The sequence below is a fragment of the Oncorhynchus mykiss genome, chromosome 28, assembly GCF_013265735.2.
Source record: "Oncorhynchus mykiss isolate Arlee chromosome 28, USDA_OmykA_1.1, whole genome shotgun sequence".
NCBI classification, from domain to species: domain Eukaryota; kingdom Metazoa; phylum Chordata; class Actinopteri; order Salmoniformes; family Salmonidae; genus Oncorhynchus; species Oncorhynchus mykiss.
Genome location: NC_048592.1, coordinates 9,577,360 through 9,600,799, shown reverse-complemented (window position 1 = coordinate 9,600,799; position 23,440 = coordinate 9,577,360). Strand labels below are relative to the sequence as shown.

The 23,440-nt window shown below is 45.3% G+C and overlaps 1 protein-coding gene across 3 annotated transcripts; it reads left to right on the top strand.

Moving 5' to 3' along the window:
* The first annotated feature begins 1,176 nt into the window (after positions 1-1,176).
* Positions 1,177-21,550, top strand: LOC110508470 (GTP-binding protein REM 2). 3 transcript variants are annotated; one of them, XM_021589005.2, is made up of 6 exons: positions 1,177-1,538; positions 3,188-3,503; positions 4,162-4,250; positions 14,703-14,880; positions 17,723-18,078; positions 19,401-21,550. In XM_021589005.2, the coding sequence occupies exons 1-5, from the start codon at positions 1,527-1,529 to the stop codon at positions 18,046-18,048; spliced, it is 921 nt and encodes a 306-aa protein (XP_021444680.1). In that variant the 5' UTR covers positions 1,177-1,526; the 3' UTR covers positions 18,049-18,078; positions 19,401-21,550. The 3 variants fall into 3 exon arrangements, with proteins under 3 accessions (XP_021444680.1, XP_021444679.1, XP_021444681.1); XM_021589004.2 differs by having other exon boundaries at positions 1,186-1,538; positions 17,723-18,073; XM_021589006.2 differs by having other exon boundaries at positions 1,188-1,538; positions 4,177-4,250; positions 17,723-18,073; positions 19,401-19,536.
* The last annotated feature ends 1,890 nt before the right edge of the window (positions 21,551-23,440 follow it).

The following is a 23,440-nucleotide window of genomic DNA, read 5'->3' as shown; positions in this document are numbered from 1 at the left end:
TTAGTCTCAAATCTGCCCAATTTGTCACTTGACCCCTCTAACCTATTTCAGATGGAAACATGCTGTACGCTATTGATAATCTTTGCAGCCCATTAATATGGAGCAGGCAGAATTTTGTCCGGCTGAGCTTGCCGTTAATGAGTGCAGTTATCTCAGTGATCCGTCTACACTGATATTCTCTCACACACACGGCTCTCGCTCTGATGGCTTGATGAGACTTAATTAAAGTCTGCAGATTAAAGCTCAGCTCCACAGGCCCATTGAGGAGTGCTAGCTCGTCTCCCAGTCCCCATTCAGTCCTCATTCAGTCTGCATCAGTCTTCCTCTAACCAGTACATGCTACCTAAATGCCACTGAGGTTGGGGCCCAGACAGAGAGATAGACAGACACAGGAAATTGCTTTATCAGCAACGTGAGTATGTAACAATCAACCACAAGGAGCGACCAGGGATCTTGTTCATTATCCCCGGGGTGTAGTGAGTGTGTTGGAGGTGGTTCAGTGAAATGTTGTTCATGTGATAAGTAACAAAACCTCACCCGAGACCTATATACAGACCTGTGTTAGCTCCCAGAGAAAATGCCTGCAGGCTTTAACTTAGTGGGCTAATACAGTCTTAAGGTGCATAGACAACCCGGTCTAATAACCAGCCAGATACAGGATCATCACAGATACAGGGTGAGTCATGCGAGTACAAACCACCATAAGGTTATAAGGTCACGGACAGACCATTTTAGTTAAGCCCCTGAATGACACAGTCATAAATACTATGGTCGTAAATTGATGCAGCTTCTAACATCCAACGGATGAGAACCAATAGGTTCATATGATTTCACAGTCACCATATCAGAGCAATTCACTACATTCAGATGTTGCTTGGAGCACGAAAACCCTATTCCATTTCCGTCACAAACATTCTTCAGAAAATTGTACTTTGCTTCCCTCTAGCGGCTCGAGCAATCAACGGCAGGCAGAATGTTCTGGGAGAGCGGTCAGGTTGTGCTTGCTTTTTTATGCATGAGTAATGCTGGCAGTGACAGCCAAGACTTTAGTCAAGGACGCGGCCCTGATGCATATTTATTATAGTAAAATAGAGAAAGAGGAGAGAGAGAGAGAGCAACTCAGGTACACACTGGAGCGCATTCTTGGGCGTGGGACAAGAGGAGGGGATGAGGAGGGGGCGTGCTAAAGTTTTTTTTTTTTTTGGTGCACGAGAAAAGCCGCTTATTCATAACACTCCCAGAAGCAGGTGTAGGGCAGGCCACCTAGACACATGCGTTGCATTGTTCTTAAATTAAAATCTACATATCGAGACCAAGGGGCTTCCGGAGGAATTAATTGCACCGGAAAATGGTTTCGCAATGTTAATTGACATTAGATGCGCTTCTTTTGTTCGCCCGCATCTATACTTCCCCGTTGTGACTGTCGAGACGCACTAGTTAGGTGCGATCGCAAATGACTTGACATAGATAGTGGTGGTCGCAGGTAAACACTTTCTTTCTGAAAAATAGAGGAAGAATTGAACACGATGACTGACCAGGTAAGGTGACATACCTTCTTTTTTTTCTTTTTTCTAGCATCACCTCGCTGTTTACGTGTGCCAAACGTTTTCTTTAAGTTCAGTAGGCTATATTGAATTGTTACACACAATTGCGGTGTAGGCTACACATCCTCTTTAGTGGAACGACTCAAGAAAAGAGCCTCGCAATAAGTAGGCTAGCATTCTAGAAGCACGCGGACACTTTTATGTTCACAACGCACTCTATCCCACCTCGTCTGTCGCCTTCAAAAGATGCGGACACTCAGTTGTGAAATGTACAGTATTTGTACAGTATTCAATTGAGTCTTTTTTTCTTCTCTCTTTTAGAATAAATGAATCCTAATTAGTGTTATTATTATGCTGCAGTATAATTACTCTAAATGTGGAATTCCAACACTGCAATTGAAATGTGAACACCGCTGGGTGAAATAATAATAGTGGGCCTAATGTATTGCACTTTAGGGGAAACACCATAGTAGCCTAGAAGCAAGAGTACGCTAATTGACGTTTTACAGTGATGATATTTAATATAGAAATATAGCAACACAGCATTGCCTTTACTGTACTGTAATATGTTATTGCCTCCTTCTCTGTGTTTTTACTGTTTACCCTAGTTATCACCTGTCAGTCAGTCAGGGTGAAATTAACTGATGACATGCTCCCCTCACCCTTGTCACAGAATCTTCTGTGTCTTTCTTTATCCCTCCCCTGCGTCTCCTTGACCATGATTAATTAATTAGACCCTCTCAATTAGTCTAATTGGTTATGTGGCTGAGTCCAGCAGTACACTCTCTCTCTCTCCCTGTGTGTCACTGAGAGGAGTGGAGCTTCTATAGCTCAGCCACAGGCACACCTGCTCATGGCTGGTTGCTGGCTCACAGCGTGAGGGCTCCACCTAGACTAATTGCTGTATTAATATTGATGGAGGTCATCTGACTGACCTGGTGCTCCATACTCACAGAACGCTCGCCGCAATGCTTTTGTTTAAGGCGGACTGTTGGCAGTGTTATCCTAAGCGGCCCTTAGTGTTGTTGAAATCAGAGGACAGTGAAGTGTGTGTGTGTGTTTGCATATGCACACACAAAGGTTTAGGCTTAGGTGTTTACTGTTTACGTACATAGAGCCCACACAGGATGCACAGTTTACTGTGTGTGTGTGTGTTTCATGCAAGGATGGGAGGGAGGAGGGGTCATGGACATTCATGTTTTGACCTACATTCTGCTAATGCATCCCAGAGTCCCATCAGTCACTAAGCTGTGCAGCAGGGTTTCCTAGCACTACACAGCTGATTCAAATAATTGAAGGTGGGTTGTTTGGATCAGCAGTGAAGTCATAGGGGATGGAGTTTGGGAAGTCCTGCCGTACAGTACCACCCCTTTTACATAGTATATTAACTCTCTCTCTCTCTCTCTCTGTGGATCTCTCTCGGTCTCTTGCTTCACCTCTCTCCCTGCCTCTCTCCCTCTCACACACACACACACACGCTCGCTCTTCCTCTCTCTTCCCATCCTTGTCTCCGTAGTAGAAGGCCTGCTGTATCAATTCTTTGTGTAACACTTCCTCTCCTGTGTTAACATGCTCTCAGCTCCATTCTCACGAGGGTCATGTCCATTGGGCTGTGTACTCACTACCATTCTCGTCTCTCTCAGTACAGTATGTTTCTCACCGCCGCTCCCCCTCTGAGAAGAGGGAGCACACCTCTACCAATCAAGCACCAGCTGAGGCGGGAGGAGGCCGTATCAGAGGACCATGACTGGATACCAGGGATTGACGAGCCGGCCACGCTGCCAATCAGTGACGCCCTTTGCCGGGATGAATCATTTAGTCAGGCGTCGGAGGGGTGTCACGGGAGTGCCATAAGGATCGTACTACTTGGGCAGAATGGGGTTGGGAAATCGGCACTCTCTCTGGCCCTGGCTGGACTGTCAGACAGCTCACTGTCTGTGGACTCTGAAACAGCCTGTGGTAAAGTTATTCTGTGTGTGTTTGTGTTGTGCGTGCTTGCGCGTTGGGAGTGTGCGTGCAGTGTGCACATGGTGTCTACTTTATGTCAATGACCTAATGTCAGCTGCCACAAAAGAGCAACACCAATCGGAGTCGTGATATTGAAAGTCACTTTCCCTATTTACTTTCTGAGTGCACTCAAGGCTGAGCGATAACGAGACCAGCCGCCATTCGCCAGCACTGTGTGTCATTGTGCCGTCTTGAAGGCCAGGGTAATAATAACACCAGTCTTGGGCCAAATAATCAATCAATGCCCCAGGAAAGGGATGGGCATACTGCTCTGTAGGAGGTGCTGCCACAGACACGTCATGAAGAGGCAGTCCACACAGGATGTAGATCCTAGGCTGCTTGGAGATTTGACTTGTTTTCAAGTGTTTAGCTCTTTCTGTAACCTCAATGTTTTATGTGGGGCACCCTTGTGTATTCTACAATAACCTTGTCCCAGATCTGGGACAACTCCTCAGGCTGTCATTGTGTAATAATACCAGCTTTGGGCCCAGGTTAACTGGACCGGTCCAAATGGGCTGAATGACTTCCCTGTGCTGTGTATTCACCTCAAAGCATTTATGAGCTTGTGTTTTGAGTGTCACTATGTTGACGTGTGTGTGTTTGTGACAAGCACGTCTGTTTCCAGGAGAAGGCTACGAGCGCACGGTGTCAGTTGACGATGAGCAGAGTTCAGTCATCATTTATGACAACTGGAAACAGGTGAGCTATTTATGGCACACGACACCGACATTCCATTCATGTGTAATGTGTTGTGCCACCTCTCTATACTCTTTTCTTGGTCTGTCTCGTTCTCTCTGAATGCAATTCCCTCTGCCAGTATTCCTGTTCACACTGCTGCATTTGAAATGGAAATGTGTCAGGAAGCGTGCGTAGGGTTGCAGAATTCCGGGAACTTTAAATAAAAAATCATTGGGCTTCCAGAAATGCTGGTTGGAGGGTACCGGATTTCCAATTGATTCCCTCCTCATTCTGGAAATCATCCAGCCGGAATTTCGGGGAAACCAGGGAATTTGTTGAACGTTTAAAGAATTGTTCAACCCTACGTGTGTGTGGCCACCTCGAGGCAGTGGCAGACCGGTTTTTATATTATCCCTTTTTATAAAAATACAACAAATGAAATGGTAACTTACAAAAAATTTAAATTGCTTTAATTTGCTGCAGATATTTGTAGGGCGGTCGTGCCAGTTCTTCTCTTCATTACATATTACAAACAGCATGAATGTGTACCATCCTCTCTATAGGCAGAATTTGAATGCGCTTTGAATGAGATGTTTTGTCGTATTCAGTGAATTATAATGAGGCTAGAGGAGCACAGCTGCTCTGAGGCTCATCTGTTGTGTGTGTGTGTGTGTGTGTGTGTGTGTCACTGAGGATTTCATTATGATAAAGTACACTGTAATAGTTTAATATTAACCATGTGATGGCCTTCTGTGATGATGGTGCAGTCAGTGCAGTGCTATGTGTACAGCCACGTGACCTAGGGCTCGCTTCAATCCGTACCGTGGAAGTGCAGCGCTGTAGCACGATTGGAATTATAAAGGTCATTTCGGATTTAGTCGTCCATATGTAGTGTCTACCGTGAATGCAGTCTCTGCGAACCGCGGGAACGTTGCCTTTAAATTTAAATTGCGCTATAGCACTGAACTTCTGCGATACGGATTGAATCGAGCCCCGAGTCTGTCTCTCTACCAGAAGTCCAGAGCCCTATGGTTTGAGGAGTTAGCGAAGTAACTTTCGTCAACTCGGGAGAGCAGGTCTAGCTCAGGGCTGACTCCATTTATCCTGAATGAAGTTGTCTGAGTCGCGAGTTGAGCGCCAATAAAATCAGATTCCCTCCCTCTCGCAAAGATTGCGCCATCTTCCCCTTCCTTTGAGGAAGACGAGCGATTTACAGATTTTATTCATCAAACGCTTTTTACATAGGTAATTTTAACAACACTATTAAAACAATCACATTACACATTTAGTAAAGACCGAATGCATTTGAAACGTCGCGCACAGTAAAACGTTTGTATGACTTAATACAATTATTGTATCGATGGGAAGAAAGGGAGGTAAAGGTGCATTGATAAACACACAAGACGGCATGAACCTTTGACTGCAGTGGGCTAAATCAGGGTCACACAGAGTGATTGTTGGTAGTCTTATAAAATCTAATTTGAAACGAAAGTATACACCTCACTCACATGGTTATGGGCTTTAAAAAATAGAAACCTGTACCATGTCAGATCTAGAGTTGAAATATTACATTTTGAGTTTGCATCTCAATGACACGTTGTATGTTTGACATAGAAACACTAGATTTTATTAACTATGCAATTATGAAAAATATTCATAACATTCCACCCATGAGGCCACTAGATGGCGCTTTTGGTCATTGACTGCAGGAAAGGGGTCTACCAATAAGTAATAAAATAAAGAAGGCCCTTAAAGTCTGTTTCACACACTAGCCTGATGAATATGCAAGATCAATTTTCTTTCATTTAGATTTTGACACAATTTCAAATGTGGCACTGACTCGCCCATGGATTGAAGGTTCAGCATTGTCTCAATGAAGAGTTTGGCGTTCAACTAGCCACGTGCGACATGCACACGCAGCTACAAGCTGGATCGGTGGATGAGCAATATCCACCATCGTAATATGGATGAAGCCTTAGCTGGAATGTGAAGCTAACTGAAGCTGGCTACCTTTTACAAAAACCCTCAGTAGATCTAGCTTGCATTGTAGGATACCCCTCAGGAGTCCTCCTTGGTTTACCGAGTCTGAATTATTTAAACCTAGCTCAGGGGAACTCCATTTAAAGGCCTTTCACTTCTTTAACTGTCTGATCTCCCTTTCTCCGGTACCTCTCTCTTTCTCCTCACTATCTCTTCCCAAGTTGACCTCATTTCCTACAGCTGTGTCATCATCTCAAAATCCATCTCCCCCCCTCTCTTTCGTGTTCTCCCTGTCATACTCAGAACTGACCCCTTTTTTTTTTTTTGTTCAAGTTAACTCTCTCTGAAAGTCAATTACATTTGTTATTCTCTGCGTGCTAATGCAAGCGCTGGTATTAAGCCATGGCAACATAAGCAGGCCAGCGGGATTTGGAGCCGCTCCAGCCCAGCAGCGGCAGAGAGCGAGAGGGGACTGGACCAGCTCCCTCTCCCCCAACACGCACACACACACGCGCACTGTCACTCAAACACGCCCACCCACACCCTCCTTTCACTGCTAATGCTTGCGCCACGACACGCTGCCCATCAAATGACCCTTGACACTGACAGGAGCAGCAGAGTAGAGCAGTGTGTATGTGTGTGCAATGACCTCCGGAGGATTTTGACTAGCTCCCGAGTCCCTAGCTAGTCCCCTATTCCATGGGTGCCCCACCCTCCCCAGGTTACCATGGTGACCAGTGGACTGAACAAATCCCACCCCCCTCATGGGTCAAATCATGTAGAAGCATTGGGCTACAAAGCTTCTTGCTCCCCGGGGGGAAAGCACTGGTTTTATTCTAGCTTCATGTACAGTACCTCTTCATAACCCCGCTAATTATAGTTGGGTGTTTTTATCGGATTAAAAAAAAGAATCAACAAATAGATAACTGCTGTGTATGGTTCCTTGATTCCCAGCTGATTCACACCAGCTGCTACTCAAGTTGAAGCTTCCATGTTAAAGCAACCGAGTCTCACACTAGGCAGCCCTCACAGCCATCCAGCCACATCACCATAGAAGATTTCACTGAGTACACACACACACACACAGCGGCTCTCCGAGTTTCTCTTCAGCTAGCCATGGGACTTGGAGTGCTCTTGACGTCAGGCAGAGAATGGCTTAAATAAGTCATCCAGCTTCCTAAAATAGCCAGTGCATGCTTGGCTGTGACCTGACAGGCCGAGGATTTCCTCTGTACATGTTACATTTACTGTACCATGGGTCGTTCTCTGTGTACACCACAGCCAATCAGCATCTATCATGGTCAATGGGAGGAGCCAAGGTGTTTTGATGGCTGTGGGTTGACTCTCTAGTGCTTCCCCTCTCTAATAACAGGCTAGTTTCACCTGTATTCACCACCAGGATTTCTCCATGCTGGAGGTCTGAGCCAGCTGTGAGTGACTGGATCTCAGCGTGGAGCCATTAATTACTACACAAGTCAGCCTCTCAAATTACACTGTCTGTCTGCTGGAGGTGTCCATAATTATTTAATAACTATTAAATAGTTATACTAGAAAATCCTGGATGGAGTCTGAGGTCAGTTGTAGTAAGCCAGTATATACGCTACATTACCAAAAGTATGTGGACACCTGGAAGTCGAACATTTCATTCCAAAATCATGGGCATTAATATGGGGTTGGTCCCCCATAATGTTGCTGCAGGGACTTGCTTGCACGAGCATCAGCAACAAGCATTAGTGAGGTCGGGCGCTGATGTTGGGACGATTAGGCCTGGCTCGCAGTCGGCGTTCCAATTCATCCCAAAGGTGTTTTGATGGGGTTGAGGTCAGAGCTCTGTGCAGGCCAGTCAAGTTCTTCCACACCGATCTCGACAAACCATTTCTGTTTGGACCTCGCTTTGTGCACGGGGGCATTGTCATGCTGAAACAGGAAAGGAAGTTGGAAGCACAGAATTGTCAACAATGTCGTTGTATGCTGTAGTGTTAAGATTTCCCTTCATTGGAACTAAGGGGCCTAGCCCGAACCATGAAAAACATCCCCAGACCATTATTCCTCTTCCACCAAACTTTACAGTTGGCATTATACATTGGGTCAGGTAGCATTCTACTGGCATCCTCCAAAACCAGATGGTGAAGCGTGAGTCATCTCTCCAGAGAACGCATTACCACTGCTCCAGAGTCCAATGGTGGCGAGCTTTACACCACTCCAGGCGATGCTTCGCATTGTGCATGGTGATCTTAGGCTTGTGTGCGGCTGCTTGGCCATGGAAACCCATTTCATGAAGCTCCTGACAAACATTTATTGTGCTGACGTTGCTTCCAGAGGCAGTTTGGAGCTCGGTAGTGAGTGTTGCAACCAAGGACTTAAAATGTATATACGGTTCAGCACTCGGCGGTCCCATCCCATTCTGTGAGCTTGTGTGGCCTACCTCTTCACGGCTGAGACGTTGTTGCTCCTAGACGTTTCCACTTCACAATCGCAGCACTTACAGTTGACTGAGACGTCTCTAGCAGGGCAGAAATATGACACACCGACTTGTTTGAAAGGTGGCATCCAATGACGGTGCCACGTTGAAAGTCACTGAGCTCTTCAGTAAGGCCAATGTTTGTCTATGGAGATTGCATGGCTTTGTGCTTGATTTTATGTCTGTCAGCAATTGGTGTGGCTGAAATAGCCAAATCCACTCATTTGAAGGGGATGTCCAGATACTTTTGTATATATACTGTATTAGCCATTTTCTACGGAGACAAGGATGTGTGTGGTTTTTAGATGGTGTGTTTATTTGTGAAGGATTGTTTTGGTGTGTAAAATGGTATTTTCTAGTAGGAATTTTGGGATGTTTTGTGTCTATATAAAGAGTTCAGTGAACAGGTATTTGTGTGGAGATATTTGTCTTTACAGTGATGTGTATATTTTTTAGACTGCACTGTTGTGTATTTATGTTGACCGGTCATTCTGTTGTTCTTTGTGTGTAGACTGGTTGTTGTGGCTGGTCATTCTGCATTTGTTTGTGTAGAGAAGTCAGTCTGCATCGTTGTGTATATTTATCAGTCTCTTGTTGTGCGTATTTGTGTAGTGAAAGATCAGTCTATATCGTTGTGTATTTGTGAAGGGAGGTGGCAGTTCTGCAGTGTTGTGTAACGCGGTCAGTTTGTGGCGTTGTATATTTGTGTATGCAGAGCAGTCTTATGTGTGTCTAGATAGTGCGGTCAGTATCTATTGTTGTGTGTCTATTCTACGTTTGTGTGTGTGTATACGGCCGGAGCTAGCCTCTATAATGTCAGCCCGGAGGGGTGTGGTGCCTCGATGCAGCCCCAAGAAACCAACCCAGCACTCAGCTCCACTAAAGAGTTACATCCAATTATCAGATTTTGACTCCTCAACCAGAGGAAGGTCTCTGGGCCAATCTATCTCCTCTCTCTCGCTCCCTCTCCATTCATCTTTCTCTTGACCTATTTTATTCTGACGATCTGGACCCTGGACTGATTATTTTTTTCCTCTTGTTTAAAGAACGACGGAACTTTCTAATTTGGCCTCGTTTCCAAGCTTGGTCATTAACAAATGCTAGCGGCCATAACTGAAGCCAGGAGGAGGAGGCGACGTGAGCGGGTTTACTCCGCCAAAAATCCTGTTGAGCAGATCATGAATTATTAAGCAAGTGAGGCGTTTTTTTTGTCTGGGCGGCAATGAGCGGCTTACGTCAGGCTTATTTGATCTAATAGTTTTCATAATGCTGAGGTTGATATCCCGGCAACCTTGAGGGAAAAAAACAGAGTTGCCCCTGTTGAAGTTCGAGAAGGTCTATCCATATTCATGAGGCTAGCATAGCATCTCACTCTCCGTTGAATACAGGCGGTTGATGTCAACACCCCCCCTCGTCAAATATTCAAAAAAATATTCAAATAATTAGATGTGTCAACCAATCCAAAGAGAGGAATAGGCGGGAGCTTGAGAAGCATCTAGTCATTATATCCAGTGTCACTGCTGAAGCCAAACGAGTTGTCTTACGGGTGTTGTTTGATGTGGGTGTTTCTTGGGTGTGTCGTTGCCATTTTTAAATCACAATCACAAACAAGGACAGTAGTGAGTACAGTGAGCTAAGGTAATCCAAGATGGCTTTGTTATGGAGAGAAGAAAGTTGAGGTTGAGGACCTTTCCCCTCCTTACTATCTCGCCATCTCAAGATGGTCAGCTACATTTGAATCATTTCGCGGACGCTCTTATCCTGAGCGATTTACAGGGGCAATTAGGATTAAGTGCCTTACTCAAGGGCACATCGACAGTATTTTGACCTAGTCGGCTCAGGGATTGAAGCCTTCGGTTACTGGCCCAACGCTCTTAACCGCTCATCTACCTGCCGCCCTAATTCAGTTCTATGTGTAGGCTAAGGCCTGCGCTGACTTGGTGTTTAGCCAAGCAGACGGCAGCTAGCTAGCATAGCTTGATGATAGCTGCAGGGTCAAAAGCTTCAAGTTCCTAAGCGTGCACATCACTGAGGACCTGAAATGGTCTCGCCACACTGACATTGTGGTGAAGAAGGTGCAACAGCGCCTCTACAACCTCAGGCGACTAAATAAGTTGGTCCCCTAAGACCCTCTGCAGACGCACCAATGAGAGCATTCTGTTGGGCTTGCATCACCGCCTGCTATGGCAACCGCTCCCACCCTCAACCGCCTGGCTCTCCAGAGGGTGGTGCAGACAGCCCAATGCCTCACCGGGCCCACGCTGCCTTCCCCCGCAGGACATCTACGACAGCACCCGGTTTCAAAAAGGCCATGAAGATCATCAACGACCTCCGTCACCCGAGCCACGGACTGTTCACTCGGCTACCATCTGACAGACCGAGACCGTACAGATGCATCAAAGCCAAGACAGAGAGACTAAAAAAACAGCTTCTATTACCAGACCATCACTGTTGAACAGCCATCATTAGCCGTCTACCAAGTGATGCACACTCACTCACACAAACTGCACACACAAGCTTTCACACATACCTCATACTCATGAACACACGCAGGTGCGTGCGCGTGCACACACACACGCACACACTCAGCCAATGCTGCTGTCCCATGCTATAGAGACATTGAACCACTGGTCGCTTCCCGTTTCACATGGCTTATTCTAATATTTCTACCACTGTACATTGTATTTTTGTTACACTGTTTATACACGCAGCAAATGTAAACTCAGCAAAAAAAAACGAAACAGACATTTTTCAGGACCCTGTCTTTTCAAAGATAATTTGTAAAAATCCAAATAACTTCACAGATCTTCATTGTAAAAGGTTTAAACACTGTTTCCCATGCTTGTTCAATGAACCATAAACAATTAATGAACATGCACCTGTGGAACGGTCGTTAAGACACTAACAGCTTACAGACGGTAGGCAATTAAGGTCACAGTTATGAAAACGTAGGACACTAAAGAGGCCTTTCTACTGGCTCTGAAAAACACCAAAATAAATATGCCCAGGGTACCTGCTCATCTGCGTGAACGTGCCTTAGGCCTGCTGCTAGAAGGCATGAGGACTGCAGATGTGGCCAGGGCAATAAATTGCAATGTCCGTACTGTGAGACACCTAAGACAGCGCTACAGGGAGACAGGACGGACAGCTGATTGTCCTCAAAGTGGCAGACCACATGTAACAACACCTGCACAGGATCGGTACATCTGAACATCACACCTGCGGGACAGGTACAGGATGGCAACAACAACTGCCCGAGTTGTGCTTTCCGACACCAGGAAAGCACAATCCCTCCATCGGTGCTCAGACTGTCCGCAATAGGCTGAGAGAGGCTGGACTGAGGGCTTGTAGGCCTGTTGTAAGGCAGGTCCTCCTCAGACATCACCGGCAATAACGTCGCCTATGAGCACAAACCCACCGTCGTTGGACCAGCGAAGAGCAAAAAGTGCTCTTCACTGACGAGTCGCGGTTTTGTCTCACCAGGGGTGATGGTCGGATTCGCGTTTATCGTTGAAGGAATGAGCGTTACACCGAGGCCTGTACTCTGGAGCGGGATCGATTTGGAGATTGGGGGGGGGGGGGTGCATTATGGTCTGGTGCGGTGTGTCTCAGCATCATCAAACTGAGCTTGTCATTACAGGCAATTGCAACGCTGTGTGTTACAGGGAAGACATCCTCCTCCCTCATGTGGTACCCTTCCTGCAGGCTCATCCTGACATGACCCTCCAGCCTGACAATGCCACCAGCCATACTGCTCGTTCTGTGCGTGATTTCCTTCAAGACAGGAATGTCCGTGTTCTGCCATGGCCAGCGAAGAGCCTGGATCTCAATCCCATTGAGAACGTCTGGGACCTGTTGGATCGAAGGGTGAGGGCTAGGGCCATTTCCCCCAGAAATGTTGGGGAACTTGCAGGTGCCTTGGTGGAGGAGTGGGATAAAATCTCACAGCAAGAACTGGGGAAATATGGTGCAGTCGATGAGGAGGAGATGCACTGCAGTACTTATTGCAGCTGGTGGCCAGACTGTTACTTTTGATTTTGACCCCCCCCCCCCGCCCCCCTTTGTTCAGGGACACATTATTCCATTTCTGTTAGTCACATGTCTGTGGAACTTGTTCAGTTTGTCTCAGTTGAATCTTGTTATGTTCATACAAATATTTCTGCATGTCAAGTTTGCTGAAAATAAACGCAGTTGAGTTTATTTATATACTGGATTCTTGACATAGCTCTCTCCTGATATAACTACTGCCGTACATACCATTGTTAGTTTATCTTGTGTAAATCCCCCTGGTGTACATATGTATAGATTGCATCTTGATACTGCTGCTTTATGGATCTGTTAATTGGATTCGTTCCTGCCATTCTTGATTTCTTGCCTTTTTTTTTTCCTTTGTCATTTTCTTTACATTTTGAATTGTTTGTTTGCGTTTGTTAGGAGCTCGTAACATAAGCATTTCACTGTACCACTTTAACACCTGCTAAACTGTGTACGGGACCAATACACTTTGATTTGTAAAGACATGTTACCGTGGAAACGGTATCAACTGCCTGTTGAATGCCCGGTCTTGAGTCAGCGCAGCTGTCCAGCAACACAATATGCTAGAACTGGCTAGTTTGGTCTCGAGACTTGACTTCATGACCAAAACTATCCTATATACACTTTGTGGCAAAAAAAAAATTACACTACAATAAATGTTTCTGACTCATCCATGCCACATAGACCATTTTCAAATGGAGAAGTTGGTTTTCAGGGGTAGTTCCTCTTTTAATCCCAGTCCCTGTTTGTGTTCCAGGAAAGGGTGGGGGTGTGATTGTGTGTTTTTAGATGTTATGAGGTGAGATTTCTGAACTGATTTCCAAGTTCACGCTGTAAGCTGCTTTACTTTGAGCTCTGATAACGAATCTGGTTTCTCGTAAAGAAGTGGCTTTAGGGCAAATAGATTTATAGTGCTACAGAGTTTAACACAGGACACAGGAGGAGAATACAGGCGATGACACTGTCTGGGAGGCATTATAAAGGGATTATATTATACATGTCAGGTTGCTGTTGATGGCTTTTACTCAGGAGTTGAATCATATATGGTGACGTATGCTAAGTGACAAGATAACTGACTCTCACAAGCTCGCCTAATGTTTATGGGTGTGTGTGTGTGTGTGTGTGGGGAAGGCTGCATGCCCTGACAGATGGCCTGGGCCACAGCAGTGAAATAGAACAGAGAGGAGCTGACTGACTAAAGGAGGACAAACGCAGTGTTGAGTTAGCAAGCATCCCTCTGATGGAAAGCCCTTTTACGTTGTCACAGTTACCCTGGAGAGCTCTCCGTCATGACGCCGCCAATCGATCTGCGACGTGGCCGTGTTTCTCTTCGCTGCTAACAAAGATTAGTGTGTGTGTGTCTCTCCCTCCACAAAGCCTGGTAGTTCTGCTCCCCCTCCCCCTCCTCGTCCCCCCGCGCCCAGCCCAGAAGGTGACAGGTGGCCAGGCTCACTTCCGCGCCGCTAGCTCCCCTCTCCTCCAGAGAGAGATGGAGTGGGTTCCGGAGACCATGGATTTCCTGCTGTGGGGGTGCAATCCTCTTTGGCTTGTGGGAGCTGTGAATTTTTCAGGCGGAGACTCTCTCCAGAGGGCTGAAATTCATCTTCAGGGTCGTGTGGATGTAGGGCACACAGACAGAAACAGACACAGGCAGACATGGCTGGCTATGGTGGGTTAGGAGGGGGGGGGGGGGGGGCAGCTCTTCTCCTGTGTGCCTGAATGAATCTGAGAGGCCTGTCCTTCAGAGCCAAAGCGTACTATAAATGCCACGACTAGAGGGAGGGAGACATTAATGGAAGCCCAGTTAAACAGTGTTTCACTGCGAAAAGGGTCAGAAGCCAGTTCACAAGGGCACCATGTGTTTTGGATTTGGGACAAAGCCCCTGTCAGTCCACTCAGCAGAGTACGTAAACACAAAAATGCACATCCGACAGTGACGAAGTGTGTATCATTGTCATTTAATGTCTCTCTCTCTGTGTGTGTTTTGGTGTTTGTAGGACCTGTCCACGCTGCAGTGTGAGGTGGTTGTCCTGGTGTTCTCTGTGACAGACAGGAGGAGTTTCCACCGCACCGCCCAGCTTCGCCTCATCCTCAGGGAGTCGCTGCCCCACACTCCCATCATCCTCGTGGGCAACAAGAGTGACCTCGTCCGCTCTCGGGAGATCAGCACAGAGGGTAGGGAGAACACCCTCGTTATACTGTAAAAACACACTCCATTATCACCTTGAGCGCTCCAGAATGTTTTATAATGTACCTCCTATCAATCTACTGGTCTCTCCTTTCCACCTTGAACCACCATTCTCATGTGATCGCGTACAGTGCATAGAGATAATGCAGTATTGCATACAAATGAATGCAGTACATACTTAGTCGATGCAATGACCCCCCCCCCTTTCCCAACCATTTTCATGTTTAAACCGGCAGAGCCTCATAACATTCAGCACAGCATGGCTCCCTCCATTTCCTTTGAATGTTGGTCTCTGCTTTCTACCCTTGTCCTCGGTCTGTCTTTCGTCATGGCCCACCTAATCTGTGCCTGTGTGTTATGCCATTTGTCACCTATAACTGTATTTCCATTCGAGAGCCAGAGAGACAGTTTATCTGTGATCACCAAAAATCAATTCCTGGCTGCTGTGAGGAGCAATATGGGAAGAGAAATGTTTCCCATTGCAACCTCCTTATGGGAGAAAAATGGACCCATGTAATTGTTACCGAATGAAACCATAAGCACCAGTTTGGCGCGGTGATTCACTGCGAAATGGCTTCCAGTGGATTGAAAAGCACACATTCTCTAAGGCCAGGGAATTATGTTGGCTACCTTTTTTATTTTTTTATTTCTGTGGATCATTGTTCCATTCTGACACAAAGCTGATTCTGGAACCACACAAAGCTGATTCCGGAACCACATTAATCTAGTCTAGTGGAAATGCCTATGTCTATATCTCTGTAACCTCGTCCGTAATTACAACGCAAAACTCATAGTCACATAGCCTACAGTAAGCCACAGAAAATAGGACACCAACCCCCAGTTGTTGTTTTCCTTCTATTATTATCCCATCATACCTGTTCACAATTAAAGCAGTGACCTCGACCTACTTTTATAAACTGGGTGGTTCAAGCCCACTGATTGGCCCACAGCCATGGTATATCGGACCGTATACAACGGTATGACAAAACATTTTTATTTTTACTGCTCTAATTACGTTGGTAACCAGTATTTAGAACCGCAATAAGACACCTCAGGGGTTTGTGCGATATGGCCAGTATGCCACGGCTAAGGGCTGTGTCCAGGCGTTGCGTTGTGCGTCGGAACAGTCCTTAGCCGTGGTTTATTGGCCTTATCGCACACCCCCCTCGGGGCCTTATTGCTTAAGTATACGTGTTTATGGACACGTAGCTCTCCCTCCTATCTCATCCCCTGCAGGGTTACTTCAGCTGTGTGCCTCGCCTCCTGTTCTGTGTTGTTTTTGGAGGCTTCCCCCACTTTATTTGGATGATCTCTCTAGCGCACAGGGCTATCACTATCTTAACGTGTGTGTGTGTGTGTGTGTGTGTGTGTGCTTTTCATGTGTACCTCTGCCAGCACACACGGGCACCCACGCACGCACACACAGACTCGCACTTAAAAGTACCAGCTGGCAACCACATTCTCACACCTCACCCTACTCTCTGTGTGGTGTGGGTGACACTGCTTGTGCCGTGTGGAAAGCTGTGATAAGGGGGATGAACCGAGAGGAGAGATGCCTGGGAAGGCCATGTTACAAGGGCTGGTGCAGGAGTATGTGAATAAAAGTGATTGAGTGGGGATGGTTTTGTGTGTTTTGTGTGTTTTGTGTGGGTGTGAGACCTATTGTTTTTGGTGAAATATTTTTATTTTTTATTTTAGTATAGTTTGTCTAGCCCACCATAAGACATGGAAGGGGGTGTGTGTCTGTGTTGTGTATGAACTCATGCTCAGTCATGGGTTCGGCATGCAGTCAGCGAGATAAAGAGAGGGGGGGGGAGAGGAGGGTTGTTCTTAGGATACTGCTCCTTACCCATGTGCTCAGCATGTTCCCCATCTGAGAGAACTGCAATAATGATGTGGTCATTGAGATACAAGTCCTGATTCCCTGACTGATATTTAAGCCCGAGTAAGGAAGTGAACTTGCCTGGCTGGTGGACAACTCAACATTCATATTGTGCTTGAGATTGTAGGTCCTAAAATGAATTGATGGAATTACAGTGACATTTTTTCTCTCTCTCCTCTCACAGTATACATTGTGTTTTTCATTCATCTTCTCAGCGAGGGTAAAGCTGTACCGTCTTTGTTTACACAATGTTGTTGCTTTGATATCTGCCCGAGCTGCTCTTTGCATGTCGTCGCTGACTGATGACAACCTCGTCTCCAAAACAGAACATTTTTTCCCATTAACTAATAAATACATGTTATTGGTCCTCAAGTCAATAAATGTCAGACCAAAAAAAGAAAATTGGCTAAAAAAAAATGGAGTTGCGACGTTTTCATCGTATAGCGACTGTGCTGTTTAGTCTGTATTATTTCCCTCCTTCTTTGAGTGCAGGGACAATCTTTCCCTCTCTCTCCTCCCCTCCTTCCTCTCTCCTCTCCTCCCTGCACCTCTCTCCCCCGCTCTCGCTCACCTTACCTTGTCGCATCCCTGCTCTCGGAGTCTGCTGTTGGAGTGCTGTGAGGGACACAGAAGCCCTGCTGAGTCATAGAGAACAGTGGCCAACCCTCACATCTCCACGTCAGCCAGCCACTGCCACCGCCACACTATGTTCTCATGTTGCTCTCATCTCATTGTGGCTCATCCCTGCCTCAGCTCAGCTCCATTCAATTCAATGTTATTTTCATGTCACTCTTATCAGGTTGAGACGCCAGTCAATCAGTTACATGTAGTAAATAGTAGGATAAGCCCCAGCTGATCTGATCAGATTTGATCCTTTCCACTAAACGTGGCTTATCATGGTATCTCTATTCTCTACATCCCCACCCCTCTATCTCTCCCTGTTCCAGAGGCCCACTCCAGTGCCATGATGTATGAATGCCAGTATCTGGAGCTGTCTGCCTCCCTGGACCACGGCACCACCGAGCTGCTGGAGGGAGCGGTGAGGGCTGCCAGGGGTGACTGCGTGGGGCCGGGCTGGACGGAGGGGGACCCTGGGGCGGGGCGCAGGGAAAGCCTGACCAGCAAGGCCAAGCGCTTCCTGGCTGGCCTGGTGCCGCGGTCCTACGGCCGAGGAGACCGGGACAGGGGTCAGTACAGGGAGATGAGCAGACACCGGGGCAGCAAGATCCTCCGACAGAAATCGCGCTCCTGCCATGATCTCAGTGCAATGTGACACATCAGACAGACCGAGAGAGGAGGTGAGGTGTGTGTGAGAAGGGGAGGGGAAAAAATTGAGGAAAACAGAGGATGGGAGATGAGTTATGGAGGGAAAAACTGGGACGGGGGATGGTGAGAAGTGTAGCAATGGAGAGGGAGGGGCCGTTAGAAATGAAGCTGTACCTTAGGGAACGAGAGTGCGAGAGGTGAAGTCATTAGAATAGCAGGATGAGATGAATACTAGTCGACTCATTATGCAATGTAGAGGGGGGAAAAAACAGTCACATTGGAGAAAGAATCAAGTAAGAAAAAGGGGATTGGAAAATGATTGTGCAAGATGGAAAATAATGAGTGTCAAATAAACACATAAACACACACACACACACACACACACACACACACGAGGCACGCACTGTAATTACGTAGAGACTGATAGAGATCTAACGTAGACCTAGGGCTGTATTCAATCTGGATCGCCGGAACGTTCCAGATTGCGCGCTAGAAAATGTATCGGTCGTTTCCAATTAAGCCGACATATGCAGCGTTGACCGTGAATACGCGATACGGATTGAATAGAGACCCTTATATAGTCCCTGTTTTTAAAAGCATGCTGTTACACTGTGAATAGAGTTGCAGAGAGAAGACTTGCCCCCGTAGGCTCATTATTATTATTATTATTATTATTATTATTATTATAATAATAATAATGTCTTGTATTTCCTTATTGGCCGGTAGCTACGATATACAACCCCCCTCCCCTGCGATCGCCAATGCAACGCCCTTTATAAAAGCCGTGCACTTTTTTTATACTGTGGGTTTTTATGTCGATTTTCATGTCGCTGCATAATCCCTTTAAATCAGGTATAGATTTGGGATGTATTTTCTTTTTCTACCGCGACCCCACAGAGACGAGAACTTGGTTGGAGCGGGTCATATTACAGTAGCTATTCTGAAAGTAAATGTAGACTCAGGTCTTGCGGTTATATGAAATCTGGCCACCTACTCACCTTTACACTGACTCCATGGTAAACATCCCTGCACTCAGTTATGATCCTATAATAGGGCCTGGAGTTTTTCCTCGCCCGGAAAAACTCCAGGCCCTACATATATATATATATATATATATATATATATATATATATATATATATATATATATATATATATATATATATATATATATATATATATATATATATATATATATATATATATATATATATATGCATGCATGCAGCTACTGCGGAGCCTAGCGATAAGTAAATGGCTCTAAATGAAAAGAAGCAATAGTTGTAACTAGGGCCCAGAGTTTTTCCTGTTCACATGACTTGAAGACCTAATCAGGGAAAACTCTGGTCCCTATGTGTAGACACAGACTGGCAGAACCCACTCAACTAACTACTGGCTGAGTCAGAGCACGTTGGGTTGCTACAGGAAGATCGACGAAGATGAGGGTTGAGGAGACGACAAGAGAGACTCAACTACCTGTGGCTGTTTCATGTTAGATAGTTTTTTTGTGTGTTTTTTTTACCTGCTGAAATTGTATACACACACTACATACATACATATAGGACATTGGCATAACTACCAAAATAAAGGAAACACCAAGATAATAGTGTCTTAATAGGGCATTGGGCCACCACGAGCCGCCAGAACAGCGTAAATGCGCCTTGACATAGACTCAAGTGTCTGGAACTCTACTGGAGGGATGTGACACCCTTATTCTACGAGAAATTCCATAATTTGGTGTTTTGTTGATGGTGGTGGAAAATGCTAGATCACTGAGCTCTTCTAGCCATGGGAGCCAAAATAATGGTCATGTATAAAAATGCACATTTTTATACTAGCCCAATGTTGTAGTTGAGTCACTAAACCTCGAGGTCGAGTCCCTATGGCTGAATTTGAGTCCAAGTCACCAATGGTCGAGTTACGTCCAATTTATAATAGGTCTTATTATGCAATTGTTTCTGGTCACCACCAGATGGCAGTATATTGTCACTCCCTCATGTGGAAACCCAACTAATTTACTATTCATCACTACCTCACAAGTTCTACTCAATACCTGTGTTTCACTACTTATTTACTATATAAATGAATGGTAAGTCAGGCTCTCAACTACTTGTTTGTTATCGATCCACTGACATTTGTAGTTTATTTATTTATTGCAGAGTGAAAACTAAAGGGAGACTGGCTATGGGATGCAGGGGGGAAATTGAGAGGGTAGAGCAAGATGACAAATTCAAAGACGGCCTACTTTTCTATAGTCTAGGAGAGAGACATAGCTAGACTGTTGTTTTACTATTAAACTCAATACTATTGTCTTCAATTTGGTAAAGCAGACAAAGCTAAATAGTAGGCTGGTAGTTACAGGGCAGCAAGAGACACTTGTGCGATGTGTAGCCTATGATCGGAGCCGGAGTGGATCCTGACTGCCCACAAACATCGCTTGCTCCCCCGCAGCTCACAAGCTGATGTAGGCTGCATGTGCCAGGTGTGGCATGTCCTTCCCACTGCTAGAGAGCAGAGTCCTCGCTGCTCTGCACACCTAGTGCCACTTATATTCTGCATCTCATAGTAGCCTATCCAGTCCAAGTGCAACGTTACAAGAAGGCGAGTCCGAGTCAACAATGGCATCCTGGTCTCAGATCATTTTGTATTATTCTATATGTAAATCCGAGACTCCCCATTTAGTGTGATATGTTACGTTTCGTATGGTATGTATTCATTTTTGGATGCCCATCCAATTCATATGATATGTTATGAATTCCAATTTGTTGTGGCTAATGTTAGGTTAAAGGGTTAAGGTTATGGGAAGGGTTAGTTAACATGCAAAGTAGCAAGTAGTTAAAGTTGCTAAAATGCTAAAGTTGTCCATGATGAGATTTGAACACGCAATCTTTGAATTTCCAGACTTTTGCATTATGCACCCACCCATCCACCCCGACCAATCACCATCCTTTCATTTTTGCCTTAAGTAACCTTCTGTCTTATGTAACCATACCTAACACATCATACTAATTTGAGTGTCTCAAATGTACATTTACTTTGTTACGTCTAGTCTTTGAGACCAGGCTGCCAATGGTCAAGAAGTTGAGTCCAAGTCCGAGTCACCAGTGGTCGAGTCCAAGTTGAGTCACAAGTCATGAAAACGGACTAGAGTACTTCAACACTGACCCTAAGCATGATGTTGGATATTAATTGCATAATTAACTCAGGAACCACACCTGTGTGGAAGCACCTGATTTCAATATACTTTGTATCCCTCATTTGCGTAAGTGTTTCCTTTATCTTGGCATTTACCTGTACATGAACTACCATAGAACAGAACATTACTGTGGGGGCTGGCCACACAGGCAAACACAACCATAAGCGTTCTGGAAACGTTGCTTGGATGTCTTGTCCGCGTGTGGCAACTACATTGACATACATTAGCTACACATGCTCACTCATTTGTCACTGTCTATTATTACACACTTGTCTTTCGAAAGATAATAAATTCATTTTGTTTGACGTCCTTGATGAGTGTTATATGTTCTTGTCTCATTTGTTTCACACACTAGTGTTAAACTAACACAGGGATGGGCAACTTTGATTGGGGTGGGGGCCACAACAAATATGAACTCCTCTTGCGGGGCCACAGTGGCTCTACTTAACTCTCTTACTGTAACTAAATGCATTATACCAGTAGCCAGATATAGTATTTTGGGGGCCCTAAGCGGGATTTGGTTGGTTCCCCCCTATACCTCGCTGGCAAAATATTTTACTGGCCCCCGTCTTGAAGGCGGAGAATGAATGTACACATTTGCCATGGGGCTTTGAGAAAATGTTGCATCTTTAAAGCAATTTTTTTTGTATTCTACACATTTTGCCATATGGTGGAGATTATTTTTTCTCAATTTTATACCAAATAACATGCAATTCTACTAAGTCTGCCATGGGGCAAAGATAAGTATTAACATTTTACAGCAAATTTGCAATTTTATCAATTTTTTCCATTTTAAAACTCATTTCCTGAAATTCTACACATTTTGCCATAATTTATGCAACGTTAATGAGATCTGAGTGAGGGTGACTAACAACATCAATGGGGTCGAGGTCAGGGTCCTGGTTGGTATTCAGAATGTGATTACTACAAGTGTAGCTAGCTAGCTATACCAACTTACCAATGTAAATCATTTTTGTTGACATGGCTAGTTGAGTGACTGTCAGGGACTGACAATTGGAAAAACCGCTGATCCACAGCCAAATTGCACCTTGTGTATTCTAACGCTCAACAGTAAATTGAGACCCCGACTGAGCCCCCAGTTGCCCATCCCTGATCTAATGTTTAATAATGGCATTGTAAAATAAAGTCATCCTAAAAGCGTATTCTGTAAATATTATAAAAATACCATTGAGGGCAGGTATGTGCCCTAGTTACATTTTCTGCTGTGTCAGTTCTTCTAGCAAAAGTACAACCTCAACACTTTGGGAGATAACTCCAATGTCAAAATGTTGTACTCCTCCAGAATGTTATTGGCCCATTAGTCTTCATCAAGGACAATTGTCTTGGCATTTGCCACTGTCCCATGGTGTACCACATGGTGTACCAACACCTACAATCCCTAAAGGAAAAGCAGTGGAGTGTCTCAGTACTGCGCAGGGCTTTCTGCTTTACCCTAGTTTGTGGGCAAAAATAACATTATACATCATGTTCCATTTCAGAGGGGAGTACACAGCCACAGACACAGATCTATTGGTGAAAGATAGTTAGCTACTGATGTTCATGGATGCAAGCTGGAGTATTTGTTAGCTACTGATGTTCATGGATGCTAGCTGGAGTATTTCACTTAGCTACTGATGTTCATGGATGCTAGCTGGAGTATTTCAGTTAGCTACTGATGTTCATGGATGCTAGCTGGAGTATTTCAGTTAGTTACTGATGTTCATGGATGCTAGCTGGAGTATTTCAGTTAGCTACTGATGTTCATGGATGCTAGCCGGAGTATTTCAGTTAGCTACTGATGTTCATGGATGCTAGCCGGAGTATTTCAGTTAGCTACTGATGTTCATGGATGCTAGCTGGATTATTTCAGTTAGCTACTGATGTTCATGGATGCTAGCTGGAGTATTTCAGTTAGCTACTGATGTTCATGGATGCTAGCTGGAGTATTTCAGTTAGCTACTGATGTTCATGGATGCTAGCTGGAGTATTTCAGTTAGCTACTGATGCTCATGGATGCTAGCTGGAGTATTTCAGTTAGCTACTGATGTTCATGGATGCTAGCTGGAGTATTTCAGTTAGTTACTGATGTTCATGGATGCTAGCTGGAGTATTTCAATTAGCTACTGTTGTTCATGGATGCAAGCTGGAGTAGATCCAGGTGAACTCTTGAGTGGGAAGAAAGGGGGTAGGGGGAATGGAGGAGT

Excerpts from the sequence above, each read along its gene's own strand:
- LOC110508470 (XM_021589005.2), top strand. Across the intron at positions 4,251-14,702 it reads TTTATGACAACTGGAAACAG|GACCTGTCCACGCTGCAGTG; the intron begins GTGAGCTATTTA and ends TGGTGTTTGTAG. Across the intron at positions 14,881-17,722 it reads TCGGGAGATCAGCACAGAGG|AGGCCCACTCCAGTGCCATG; the intron begins GTAGGGAGAACA and ends TCCCTGTTCCAG.